Source organism: Callospermophilus lateralis, chromosome 4 (assembly GCF_048772815.1).
Source record: "Callospermophilus lateralis isolate mCalLat2 chromosome 4, mCalLat2.hap1, whole genome shotgun sequence".
NCBI classification, from domain to species: Eukaryota; Metazoa; Chordata; class Mammalia; order Rodentia; family Sciuridae; genus Callospermophilus; species Callospermophilus lateralis.
Window position 1 is genome coordinate 64,627,086 of NC_135308.1, and position 13,185 is coordinate 64,640,270.

General features: G+C 46.8%; 1 protein-coding gene across 3 annotated transcripts in view; it reads left to right on the forward strand.

Moving 5' to 3' along the window:
• Window positions 1–13,185, forward strand: part of Ddx11 (DEAD/H-box helicase 11) — a 28,038-nt gene that overhangs the window by 11,919 nt on the left and 2,934 nt on the right. For all 3 annotated transcript variants that reach the window (XM_076853947.1, XM_076853948.1, XM_076853949.1), the window contains 15 exons: window positions 1,049–1,094; window positions 2,032–2,139; window positions 2,379–2,466; window positions 2,846–3,054; window positions 3,616–3,768; window positions 4,664–4,710; window positions 5,071–5,150; window positions 6,039–6,083; window positions 6,203–6,270; window positions 8,510–8,548; window positions 8,747–8,858; window positions 8,957–9,088; window positions 9,569–9,681; window positions 12,380–12,452; window positions 12,764–12,867. In XM_076853947.1, the coding sequence (XP_076710062.1) occupies window positions 1,049–1,094; window positions 2,032–2,139; window positions 2,379–2,466; window positions 2,846–3,054; window positions 3,616–3,768; window positions 4,664–4,710; window positions 5,071–5,150; window positions 6,039–6,083; window positions 6,203–6,270; window positions 8,510–8,548; window positions 8,747–8,858; window positions 8,957–9,088; window positions 9,569–9,681; window positions 12,380–12,452; window positions 12,764–12,867 (1,417 nt within the window). The remainder of the gene's footprint in view (window positions 1–1,048; window positions 1,095–2,031; window positions 2,140–2,378; window positions 2,467–2,845; window positions 3,055–3,615; window positions 3,769–4,663; window positions 4,711–5,070; window positions 5,151–6,038; window positions 6,084–6,202; window positions 6,271–8,509; window positions 8,549–8,746; window positions 8,859–8,956; window positions 9,089–9,568; window positions 9,682–12,379; window positions 12,453–12,763; window positions 12,868–13,185) is intronic.

Below are 13,185 nucleotides of genomic sequence, written 5' to 3' on the forward strand. Positions count from 1 at the left end.
GAAGCCAACCTTGTAAATAACTTTTCTAATGGTACAAGGCAATTGCATTTCTGCTTAAAAAAGAAAAAAATTCATTCATGGTGAACAAAGCATTTCTATTCCAAATGATGCTCCAGTAGATGGCATGAGTCTATAAGAGCATTTTCTGTTTTTAAGTAGCCTCAACTGATAATGTTGGCTAAATTTATCTCCTAATTTCAGTGCCAGTGGGCTTCTCATTCACTTTTGGGAAGGGAAGTATGAAGTACTGAGAAGAGTAGAGATTTGGTTACAAGTGAAAGCATCTTTCAGTTATTGAGTTGGTTAGTTGTGACTTGACCAGGAAATGTCTGTGAAGTTCTTACTGCTGCCAGGCTCTGAGTAGGGCCCGGAGACTCAGCAAACACAGACCCTCTTGCTGCCCTGTACACATGACAGGAGACAGACCAGGAATATGTGGCTTTGAATAGATGTCACAGTGAACAGGTGCAGATTGCCATGGGGTATGTCAGGGCAGCAGACCTACTTCAGGTTGTCAAGGCAAGAAAGGCCATGTTGATGCTGAGATCTTAACATGGAGCAGGAGTTTGTACAGTCGAGGAGAGAGCCTTCCAGGTCAAGAGAACAGTTTGTCCAAAGTCCCTGAGGAAATCAAAATTCTTTTGGAAAACTGAGGGGAGTGTAGTTTTCTACAGGGTGGACAGTGGGAGGAGAGGAGCCCACTATGACTCTCAGAGTCAAACACCCAGTCTCCAGCATTTCAGCTTGCAACATAGGTTTGGGGACGTGATGCCCTTCCCTTTTTCTCTCCACATTTCTCTGGGTTCCACAGTGGCAGTGGAAGCTGGGCCTGGAGCCTTCCTGAGTGTCCTGAGCCAAGGAGTACCTGCTGCTTTGGTAGAGGCTTGTTGCTGGGCTGTTGCTGTGTGTTGTCCTTCAGGCTCAGTGCTCACACTGAAGCTTTGTGGGCTTCTCAGGAAAGGGGCTCCACCACTACTTAACAGTGATGTTTTGTAGTTGACCTGAGTTTGCTGAGGGAAGACTGTTCTGTGTTCTGTTGCTCTCACAGAGTGGATGAGGATGAGGATGACCTGGAGGAAGAGCATATAACTAAGGTAAGATGCTGAGTCCTTGTGTATTTCTGTGTGTGGGCCTGAGTCAAGGGCTCTCTGCCTCTGGTGAGAACACAAAAGTCACTACAGCTACTTCTTAGCCTTCTTTCAATGAAGAACTTAAACCCACAGGCTTCATGGTTTCCCAGGCCCAAAGATTGGCCTTTTGTTAACTTACCAGAAGGGCCTGCTCCCAGGGCCTGGGCATGTTGCCCCAGATCATTGAAGACAGCTGTTCGGGGCCAAGGGCTCCAGTGGTTTGTCTCCAGTGGGCAGTGGTACAAGGTGAGGGGTGGGACTGGGAAGAGCACATTGCCTTTGGACTCTCCTGTGTGTGTTTCTTCTTGATTTTGTATTCATGTTTGCATGGAGTCCAGTGAGATATGGCTATGATACCTCTCAAATTTAAAAATATTTGATTTCGTTCAAGATTTCTATGTTTTGTACAAAGTAGATATCTCCCCGCCCCCCATTTTTCTCTTTTCCTCTTCTCTCTCTGCTAAATCCCAGAGTAGAAAGAAGGTATTCAGCTCCACCTGTACCTCTTTTTTTTCTTCAGGGGGACAATCTTCCCCTGACATGCTCTCCCCAGATGATTGAGGAATCTTTGCCATGTTAAAAATCAGCTCTGGGGAAATCATCTTTCCTACGATCACAAGCCCTTCAGAGTGGTTGGGTTAGAAGATGGGCATGACTTATGGGAGGAGTGGCCTCTGTGGGCATTCCCTTGAACTAGAACTTTAGGTGGCCTGTGCAGTTCCTAGTCCCCTCATCAGATGAGATCTGATGTGAGATGACATTATCTTGCCTCAGTTGTGTGCTTTACAGCCACTCTTCCTATCTCCACAGGCTTTAAAGCCATGGCATCCCTCTATGTGCAGAGAATATTTGGGAATGTTAGAGTCCCCTCTTTGAAGTCCCCTTTTTTTCCCTTGACCAGATTTATTACTGCAGTCGGACACATTCCCAGTTGGCCCAGTTTGTGCACGAAGTACAGAAGAGCCCCTTTGGCAAGGAAACCCGGCTCGTCTCCCTTGGCTCGCGGCAGGTTAGCAGAGGCAGATGTCCCAGCCCAGGTGCCATTCAGCTTCCTCTCTATGCCTTTATCTTCCAGGCATAGAAAGTCGATGGGGCTGAGGCTGGCTCAGCAGTAGAAGCACAGCCATGTCCCTGGCCCTACCACCCCTTGTTGGGAGGAGGAGAGGCCAACAGGGCAGGTCTACTGGTTGCTTGCATGTCATTTAGCCAGCACCATTTCTTTGCCTCTTTTTTGTTCCTGTCTTGTAGAACCTTTGTGTGAATGAAGATGTGAAAAACCTGGGTTCTGTGCAGCTTATCAATGACCGCTGCATGGAGATACAGAGAAGCAAACACGGTAGGCACTAGGACTGTATGTGGCCTGGGGCAGTGCTGAGGGCAGGAGCAGGGTGGAAATGATAGAAGGGCTGTGATGGGGTTTGACCAGGGACGTGGTAACAAGGCAGAGCAGGCCCTGGTTCCCTCCTGAGGGCCCCTTCTTGGGAAGGTGTACTTATTTCCTAGGTCAGTGTCAAGTTCTAGTCCTTGGAAATAATTTTATAGGCTCTTTACAGAGAACACAAAGTACAATTTCAGAGTGTTCTAATGAGACCATTTGGAAGGGTCCTATAGACCCCACCTGGTGGGAGTGGGTCTCAACATCACCAAACATACTCTTGGCTCCAGAGAGAGTTGTTCTTCCTGTCATTGTTCCCCTGCACCTGTACCACCTGCAGAGAAGAAAAACAGAGCTGAGGAAGACAAGCCAAAGAAGAGGCGGCAGGAGACCAAGGCTGCCTGCCCCTTCTATAACCATGAGCAGATGCAGCTTCTCCGGGATGAGATCCTGGTGGAGGTGAAGGACATGGAGCAGCTGGTGACTCTTGGGAAGGAGGCTTGGGCCTGCCCTTATTATGGGAGCCGGTTTGCTATCCCTGCAGCCCAGGTAAGTACTCCGGAGGGGTAGGAGGTAGTTCTTGGCTCTAACTGGAGCTGCGGGCCATGAAGGAGTTCCTTGTTCCTCTTTAGTTTGAGAGGATGCCCCCACTATGGCTAGGCTCGGGTCATACAGCATACTGATGCCACATAACCATTTTTTTCCAGAATGTAGGGTCAGGGGAGGCCCTTGGAGCCTTAGTGGCTTCGGGCTTCAGGGCCAATTGGCATTTTGGGGGGATACCAGATAGAAGCCAGGAAAGAGTACATTTCTGAGAAACTACAGTGAGAGGAGCCTAGGGGGCTAAGATGAAGCTCAGTAGCAGGAGTTCAGTCCCTTCCCTCGATTCTCTTCAGTCAGATCATCTCCAATTTTACTGTTTCATATATTTGACATCGTACATCAAGCTCCTGAGAAAAGGTCTATTGCTATTAATGCTACTCTGCTGTAACTTTCTCACTTGAATATCTCTACTCATGGTCCAGACTGGAAATAGAACAGGTCACGTCAGGACTTAGGTGGGCTGGGCAAGTTCATTGCAGGTTGAGCCCTGTATCTCTCCCCCTCCAGCTGGTGGTGCTGCCCTATCCAATGCTGCTGCATGCTGCCACCCGGGAGGCTGCTGGCATCCGGCTGCAGGGCCAGGTGGTCATCATTGATGAGGCACACAACCTGATTGATACCATCACAGGCATCTACAGCACAGAGGTCACCGGTTCCCAGGTGGGTTGGCCTCTCTCTGTCTTGACATGCCAGAAGGCAGAGAGACTTTATAAGTACTTACCTCTATAGATACCTATACCTGGAATTCCTTAGAACATGGGGTTGGGCAGAGGCTGCACTGAGCCAAGGTACTGGTCTTGGCTTTCCATAAAACTGTGGGGACCCAGCTTATTTCATTGCTTTTCACTGCCCATGTCATCCTGGGCCCCTCCAGTCCAGGATGCTGCTAATGTTCTGTCTTAGCTGGGATGGTGGCATGAGGGAAGCAGGACTCATCAGTTGTGATGGTGCTCTGAGGAAGGCACAAGATCTCTGTAATCTACTCTCTTATGTATTGTGTATTATACCAGGTATCTCTGCTCTTTATGCTGACCTTACAGTGGGATGGTAAGTTTACTTAGGAGTTTGCAGATTCAGAGAGGGTTAAGCAGTTGTGCCTAGAAGCGCACAGCTCAGATGGGAGCCATGATTTGACCACTGGTTTTTGACCATGAAACTCACTGAGATCTACCATCTGTGCTGACCTAAGCTTGGGTTGACCTTAGGCCAGGATGCAGTGGTTACCTGGAACCTCACTCTTAGTAGACTACAAGTTTTTTTCCCAGCCCAGTAAAAACCAGCAGGGAGATTGCTTGAGGGATTCTCCCTCATGTTTTGTCCAGGCCCATAGCAGACATGAAGCAGAACCTCCTTTTCCTCTCTTTCAGCAACCTCAGCCCAGGGGCCTCAAACCATGCCTTTACATGAGCCCCACTTTTGCTCCCCATCACCTTGACCTTCCTGTGTGTGCTGGTGGGCATTTTTTATACATGGTCTAAGGTTTCACCTGAACAGCCCTCTGTTCTTGGCCAGAGCCTGGTCTGCCTTCACACCGTTGTCTGTGTTCTCTCCCCAGCTCTGCCAGGCCCATTCCCAGTTGCTCCAGTATATGGAAAGATATGGGTGAGACACTTATCTTCTGAGGTAGAAGGGAGAATTCTGTTCAGTCTCAGTGACCTCACAAGTCAGCCTCCAAGACTCTGGCTTGGGCTCAGCCTGGGCCTTCTACTCAAAGTAGAAAGCCTGGGCTTTCTACTCAGGTCTTAAGTCCATTGTGGTATGTCCTTCATGAGACCTAGGCTGCTTGGAACAGAACAGCTGGCTCTGAGGGCCCTGGGCCTTGGCCAGCCTTTTTTTCTAGGGAGAATTTGTAGTTTGTGGCCCAGCTTGAGAGGTAGCAGAAAGACAGGCTGTGGCTGGGGGCAGATGGAGGGAAGCTGCTGTCTCAGCACAGCCAAGTGACATCTGTTGATTTCTCCACAGGAAGCGTTTGAAGGCCAAGAACCTAATGTACATTAAGCAGATTCTGTATTTGCTGGAGAAGTTTGTGGCTATGCTGGGAGGTAGGAGAGCACCTTCCCTAGGCTCACCCCTGGCCTGCAAAACTTGTTGGTCTTTGTCCTTGGATGCCGGTTAGGGCTCCTAGATCTTCTGTGCCCTTTAGGATTGTCTGGGTCATTAATTTAGGAAATTCTCATTCCTTTTTATTCTAGTTGTCTGAAATGTTTTTTAGAATCCTCGTTCATTTGCCCAGGTTCTGAATCCTTTTATTTTGCCAGATAGTACTCTATTGGTGCAATAATAATACATTATACTATTAAATTAATGGCACCTTGTGACATAGTTACTGTCCTAGGGTGATTTCAGAGCATTTTTATATGTATGCTCTCATTTGCCCCTGTGAGGAGAGCAGGCCAGGTGTTTTAGCCCTCATTTATAGATGAGTAACTAAATCTCAAATCAGGACCTGCCTGTAGTTGATGAGCCCAGTGAGTGAGCCTTCTGGTTCCAGGCCCAGGCTTCTCATGCTAGTCTGTGCTGGGATCCTTTCCTTTGTCAGATGGTAGTGCCTTTGAAGGTTTTTGTAGAAAGTAAAGTTCCTGAAACCCAGTGGGGTTTTCTGGAAGAATCTTATCCTGTATTGCTCTTAGATTCCATCTCTGCCTTGGCCACAGCACCATATGGCCGAGGGCAGCTTGTGCTTGTTCCTGTGCCCCTGTATATCTGGGGCTGAATGAAATCGCAAGGCTTTGTGTTCCTTTTGCAGATATGTGAGCTTCATGGACCCCCTGCCCTCTCTGGCTTTTTTGCATGCTATAAATAACCAGAAACAAATAAAAATATGTTTTAATATGGATGTTCTTCTTAGTAGGTACAATGTAGAGCTAGAAGACGGGGAAATGGGGATCAGAGGACCACTATCCTGACCTGTTTGCATTTTCTTTTTTTAGGGAACATTAAGCAAAATCCTAATACACAGAACCTCTCAAAGACAGGTGAGGGAGTTGGTCTCCTAGGGCCCAGAGGGATCTGAGCCACTTCTAAGCTTTAATCTGGGACCAAAGCTAGGGGCTTCAGGGCATATTTCCAGCGCCCTTCATTTGTCTGCTCTTAGGAACAGAGCTGAAGACCATCAATGACTTCCTCTTTCAGAGCCAGGTGGACAACATTAACCTGTTCAAGGTAAAGGCCCCCACCACTTTTTTTTTTTTAATATCTGTTTTATTTATTTATTTTTATGTGGTGCTGAGGGTTAACCCAGTGCCTCACACATATGAGGCAAACGCTCAATCACTAAGCTACAACCCCAGCCCCCGCCACCACTTATTAGCACATCAGGTTTCTTTCTTATTACTGCCTATAGGCAGACACTGCATTAAGACTATGGGAGAAATAAAAAGCAAATTCCTTCTGTAGTCGAGTAGTTTAAGGTCTGAGAAACCAAAACATACATACACATAATTACTTAACCCTTCAAGCAACATATCGTCAGGAACCAAACAGTCTAGGGTCATGGGGTTTCCAGCGTGGTGAAAAGAGAGGCTCTTCTTTGTACCTTACAGGTCCTCCCCACCCCTCTCCCACGTTCTCCCACCCCCACTTTCCATCTGTCTTCAGACACAGTCTTTCCCCTGGACTTTAGGACAGAAGCAGGGAGCTGATTAAAGGAGCATGATCCTGGTTCCATCTGGTAGGGCTGAGCTGAGTGAGAATGGTGCTGGTGCTGCTTGACCCGTTGACTCCCAGTTGCAGCCTTGGGTTCAGTCACAGCTGCATATGTTTCTTACTCTAGTCCTGAATGTCCAGGATTCTCCTGATGGGGTACAGCACTGTCACTGGGATGACAGCCTACGGATTACAAATTGATAACCATAATCACCTTCATGGACAGAGTACTTACTACATACTGGGGCTGTGATTCCCAGGTAGATGTGCTGTTGCCATTTGAAAACAAAGGAAGCCGAGGCTCAGGGAGGTTGCTCAGGAGGATAAGGAGCACAGGACTCGCCCCAGTGCATCAGTGCTGAGTGGACGAGTGCACATTTAAGCCCAGCTGTACTATCTTAGACTGTCCCTTTCTACCCACCTTTCTTCAAACCAGCTTTCCCCAATTAACCCCTTTTGGTCACTGTCAATGCCATTATCCCATCAAACACCCTGGAAATCTGAGTCATCCTTGGTACTTTTCTTCCCTTTGTGTCCTACAGCTAAATAGTTGTCAAGCTCCATGGCCTAAAATAACTGTGGAATTATCCCAGCTTTTCCCTCCCACCGCTGTGACTTCCGTGCAGGCTCTATTTGCTCCTGCTTTCTTCCTGGCCCCTGCTTGCTTCTGTTCTCGCCTCCTTCCTTTCATTTACTTTACAAGGTACAATTGAGTGGATCTTAACTAAAGATGTCACTCTATTTATTTATTTATTTAATCAAGTCCATGGCCTCATATACACCATGCCAGTGTTCTACCACTGAGCCTTTTTTAAAAATTAAATTTTGAGACAGGATCTTCCTAAGTTGCCAGACTGTTCTTGAGCTTATGATCCTCCTGCCTCAGCCTCCTCTGGGGTTACAGATGTGAACCACCACACCTGGCTAGGATGTCACTGTTTTGTAGAAATCTTTTATTTATTTATTTTTGGTGCCAGGGCTTGAACCCAGGAATGCTTTAACACTGAGCTACATCCCCAGCCCTTATTTTTGAGACAGGGTCTCACTTAAGTTAGTGAGACAGGCCTTGCTAAGTTGCTGAGGTTAGCTTTGAACTTGGGATCCTCCTGCCTCAGCCTCCCAAGTTGCTAGGATTATAGGTGTGCCCAGCTTCTTTGTACAAATCTTCCCAGACTTCAGTCTTATCAACTTAGCATTCCTCATCAAGACTAATCTACACACGTTCAACCGCCAACTAAGTTGTACTCCAGCCTTGCTTGAAATGAGCCCCAAGTTTCAGTTCTTTGTGCCTTTGCTCATAGATTTTTTATTATTATTATTATTTATATTTTGGTACTGGGAATTGAACCCAGGGGCACTTAAGCACCAAACCATGACCCCATTTTTGAGATGGGGTCTCAGTAAGTTGATTAGGGCCTCACTAAATTGCTGAGGCTGGCTTTGAACTTGAAACCTCCTACTTCAGCCACCCAACTCATTGGAGTCACAGGTGTGCATCACCATGCCCAGCTGAGTCTAAATTCTTTGAGGCCCAACTTACATGATATCACTTGGAAGGAAAATAGAGAACATATAACTTCTATTGATCACCCTTAGATCAGAGTTATTGAGATGTTGGTGAGAAGGTTGTATCTGTGATTGGCAAAGCCCCCACCTTGTGAGCCGCTTTGTTTGGTGGTTGGGATGACTGGTTTCTCATGTAGATTATAACTCGCTTCTTTGTGACACATGCATGCCATCGATGTTGGTTTTGCAGGTTCAGCGGTATTTCGAGAAGAGCATGGTCAGCAGGAAGGTAACCCTCTTTACTGTGGGTCCAGAGGGAGCCAGTGGCGCCCTGCCTGCTGCCTCACTGCTTCCCTCTCTGGCCCATGGACTCATCTCTGTCTTCCCTCTCCATGGTGGGAACTGTGAGCTGGGCGGGCTGTAGGCTGTGGGGTCTCCACTCATACTGCTTCTCATTCTTCCATCACCCTTTTTCCTCCCTACCCAGCTCTTTGGCTTCACAGAACGCTATGGAGCAGTCCTCCCATCTTCCCGGTTGCAGCCCAAACTGACTGGTTTTCAGCATTTCCTAAAGAGCCTGCAGCCTGGTGTCACCGAGGGTGAGTTGGGAGGGTGGAAAAGCAGAGCCAGCTGTAGGCTTAGGGTAAGGATGTGGACCTAACTTCAGGGCACCTTCTCCCTGCCCTGCTTTGTACAGCTCCTGCAACCCCTATGGAGGAGGATGAGGCCAGGGCCCTGCGGCCCACTTCCCCGTTGATGCACATTGAAGGCTTCCTTGCAGCTCTCACCACTGCCAACCAAGATGGCAGGGTCATCCTGAGCCGCCAAGGTAATTAGCTGTTTACTTAAAAGAACTGGGGTCGTGGTTCGGTCAGGCTCATTTCCCAAGAAAGAGAAAACCTGATGGGGCCAGGGAATCAAGCCAGAGACTTGACACATCCTGTACCTGCCTAGCATAGAATGAGGAGGCATAGTGTTGGCTGGCCTCCCATGGCCTGGGGCAAGCAGGGTTCCTGGGGAGCCAGGATGCAGAGATGCTGGGTCCTCGCAGACAGCATTGCTGGAGAACCCTATAGCCCGGTGTTACCTGCATGCTATGTGACTGACCAGTTTCTCTCTGCACTTAGTTTCCTCTTAGAAATTGGAAACGTGGGAAGGAAGACAATAGTACTATCTACTTCAGTGGGTTGTGCTGGAGATGAAATGAGGTTGTTTTTATTAAAGAGAAAGAGATAGCTCATGGACTCAACTCGAGCCTGTGCTCAGGCTATTCCCAACCTTCTCCCCATGTGTGTGTATCTCTTTTCAGGCAGCCTCAGTCAGAGCAGCCTCAAATTCTTGCTCCTGAATCCAGCTGTGCACTTTGCCCAGGTGGTGAAAGAATGCCGGGCAGTAGTCATTGCAGGTGGCACCATGCAGCCGGTAAGGACACCAATCCCAGCCTCTGGGGTCCCAGGTATTGGGATGGGGCAGGGGCAACCTTGCACACCAAGCCTCTTCCCTGTCAGTCCCCTGGACCTCCACACTAGGAAGGGGTCAGCTCATGCAGGCCCAGCAGTGTCCACTAGGTGGCACTGCTGTACTTTTCCTGTCTGGGCTCTGGGTGTAGGTGGGGACACCACTGCTTCCTCTGGTTTCTGAAGCCTTCTGCAGTAATCAGAACTCTGCGGTGCCTCCTTGCCATTCCCTTTCTGCACCCATCACCAGAGGTATCAACCTGCTCTTGTAAAAGTATTACATTTTCATTATAGAAAACAGAAGTAAAAATGGGAAAAAATAGAACATAATTTCACCAACGGAAGATTTATGTTGGCATATATCTTTGTAATAGTTTTTTTACATATAATTTTTATATATGTGCATACATATTTTAAAAACAAAAAATGGCATTCTAGATGCTGCTAGTAATTGCTTTTTCACTCAGCAACAAAATTTCATAAACATTTTTCCCTGACAGCAAGTATAGATTTATTTCATCATACTCTAGCTGCACTGGATTCCAGTTATATGAATGTGTTCTGTTTCATATAACCACTCATGTTTTGTTAGACATTTGGGCTCTTCCCAGTTTTTCTCCGTTTTAAACAGTACTGTGGTAAATATAACTGGATCTCTGCACAGGGATTATTTCCTTAGCCTCACACTCTGAAGAGAACTCACTGGCTGGCTGGCTGCTCAGAGCCTCAGGCAGTGGTTCCCAGCCTCAGATCCCTGCGGGAATCACCCCTGTGGCTTTCTTTTCATTCTGTTTGACTAGATTCATAGATTTTTATTCATCCCATATATTAAAGTTTGTAGTCATTATTGTGTTTGACTCAGATCATCTCAAATTTGGCTGATGGGCGGAGCCCCTCCTGCCACCCCATAGTCTTGGAATGCCTTCTTTACTTCTGGACAGCAAAATGTCCCAGACTGAACTTACATTTGCCTGACTCCACAGCGGGATCATTCCATTTCTCCAGGTTTCTGGTTTCTTTCAGTGGGGGGAAGTATGTAAAAATCTGGGTACTAGGGTGACCCTGATGCATCTGAGTTATCATTGTTCCTGGGTATTTCAGCAGACAGACCTAGGAAATGTCCTTTAAGCAGGAGTCTGTTTTGATGTTTCTAATCAAAATCAAAGAATCAATTTATATGACCCCTAGCGCATGGTAGAATAAATATATAATTACAAGGAAAAAATGTTTATGACATTTGTTGCTGAATGAACATTTGGTTTCTTATTAATATAACTACTTATTTGTTCAATCCCACAATATACTTAAAAGTTTCAAAATTATAAGACAACACTATTTCTAACTGATCCAAGTTTCATTTTTTAAGATTTCTTTGCTCTGTAAGAATATAAAGTCATTTGAAATCAGGCTTTTCTCTGTGTGCTTGCTCACAGTCTGACAGGTCACTAGGCTTTTGTTGTTTTTGTTTCCAACTTCAGAGTTTGCTTTTTCATTTTTGACTTAATTCTGTTTTTAAAGTATATAACGTCCATATCTCACTCCCATCCCTTTAAAAAATATTTTTTTAGTTGTCAATGGACCTTTATTTTATTTATTTATATTATTTATATGCAGTGCCGAGAAACAAACCCCATGCCTCACACATGCTAGGCATCCCCTCTACCCTGAGCTATAACCCCATCCCCCACTCCCATCCCTTACCAGCTGGTTCTTCACCCCCATAAGGTAATCATTTTCAGCAGCTAATGCTTTATCTCTTCATTGTCGTAATTTGGAGTGTTTTTGCTTTGTTTGCAAAAATAAGCATATATATATATATATATAGAGAGAGAGAGAGAGAGAGAGAGAGAGAGAGTGTGTGTGTGTGTGTGTGTGTGTGTGTGTGTTAGTTTCCTTTTTAAATAACATCAAAGGTATGATGATAGTTGTTTCTTACCTGTGTGTCCTGGCAATTCCATCTGTTAGCACTAAAGATGGTCATTCTTCAGTGGATGTAGCAGGGCTAGTTCAACCAGTCTCTTATGGGCAAATAACTTCCAAAGAAAGATCCTTATGTGCACGTTAATTGGTATTTATAGGCTGTATCATCAGAGTAGATCTTAGATATAGGATGCCGATTAAAAACTACATCTAACTTGCTAAATAATGTCAGATTCCTCTGCCCAAGGATGGCAACTATTCTGTATCCTACCAACAATATCTAAGAATGCCTATTTCTCCACAGAGTGATTAAACTCTTGGATTCTTGCCAGTTTGATAGGTGAAAACCCTGGAGGTTCTTATTCAGTGGTTTGAACTAGGACCTGGCACTTGGATTTTTTTTTGGAAATCTCCTCTGGTGTTTTTTTGTTTTGTTTTGTTTTGTTTTAGTGCACAGCTAGGTTGAGAATCTCTGTGCCAAATTGGCCAAATTTCCTTTGCTGTTCCCACAGGTTGTCTAATGAGGCTGCCAACACTGGATGTCATTAACGGTTGTTTTTTTTGCTAATGTATCACCCACCTTTTCTTTCAGGTCTTATTTCTACCATACTGGCTGCCTCCTGGCCCAGACTGCTCTCTGTGCCAGGGCTCTACCCTCACCCATGGATCCCCAAGTCACGGCCTGAGGTTCCTTTTCCTCAGACCTCTTGGAGGTCACAAAGTCTTGACATTGTGACCTACAGGTGTCTGACTTTCGAGAACAGCTACTGGCATGTGCTGGGGTGGAAGCTGAGCGAGTGGTGGAGTTTTCCTGTGGTGAGGATCCATGTCCAGGGTGGGACAAACCAGGCACACTCTGGCCCCAGTAGTCTTGGCTTTGCTGCATGCGAGACCCAGGGCTGAGGAGACCACAGGATAGGGGCCTTGCCTTCTCCAGCACACTTCCCCTTGCCCTTACACTCTGCCCCACCATCAGCATTGCCCACTGTTATTGTGGCAGTGGGGTGGGTGGGTAGGTATGTTATAAATCTTCCTCATCTGAGAGACAGGGTAGGAAAACACCCTCCCTGGATTTTGCCTGGCAGAATAGTCTGCCAGGTTCTCATCCACTTCTTGGGTCTCACCAGGCCACGTGATCCCTCCAGACAACATCCTGCCCCTCGTCATCTGCAGCGGGCCCTCCAACCAGCAGTTAGAATTCACATACCAGAAGAGAGAGCTGCCTCAGATGGTGAGTGCCAGCAGCAGCCTTCCTATAGCCCTACTACGACAGGGGGAGAGAGCTCTTGGGTGGGTGGTCCTGACTAGTCCTGGCACAGGGGAAGTTGGTGACCATCACAGCTGGCACAGGATGAGTAGGATCTGTAGATGTTTATCAAGGAAGGTCTGAGCCATTCCCCTACCCCTTAGGCTGGTAAGAAAATTTTCTTATAACCTTCATGTACCCCTTTAGTGTGGAATGAGAACACTGCTCATTTCCTTTGGTTCTATGGTCCCTTGGTTATATGGGCCCCTGCCCGGACCAGGGTTGCAGGTTTTAGGCACATTT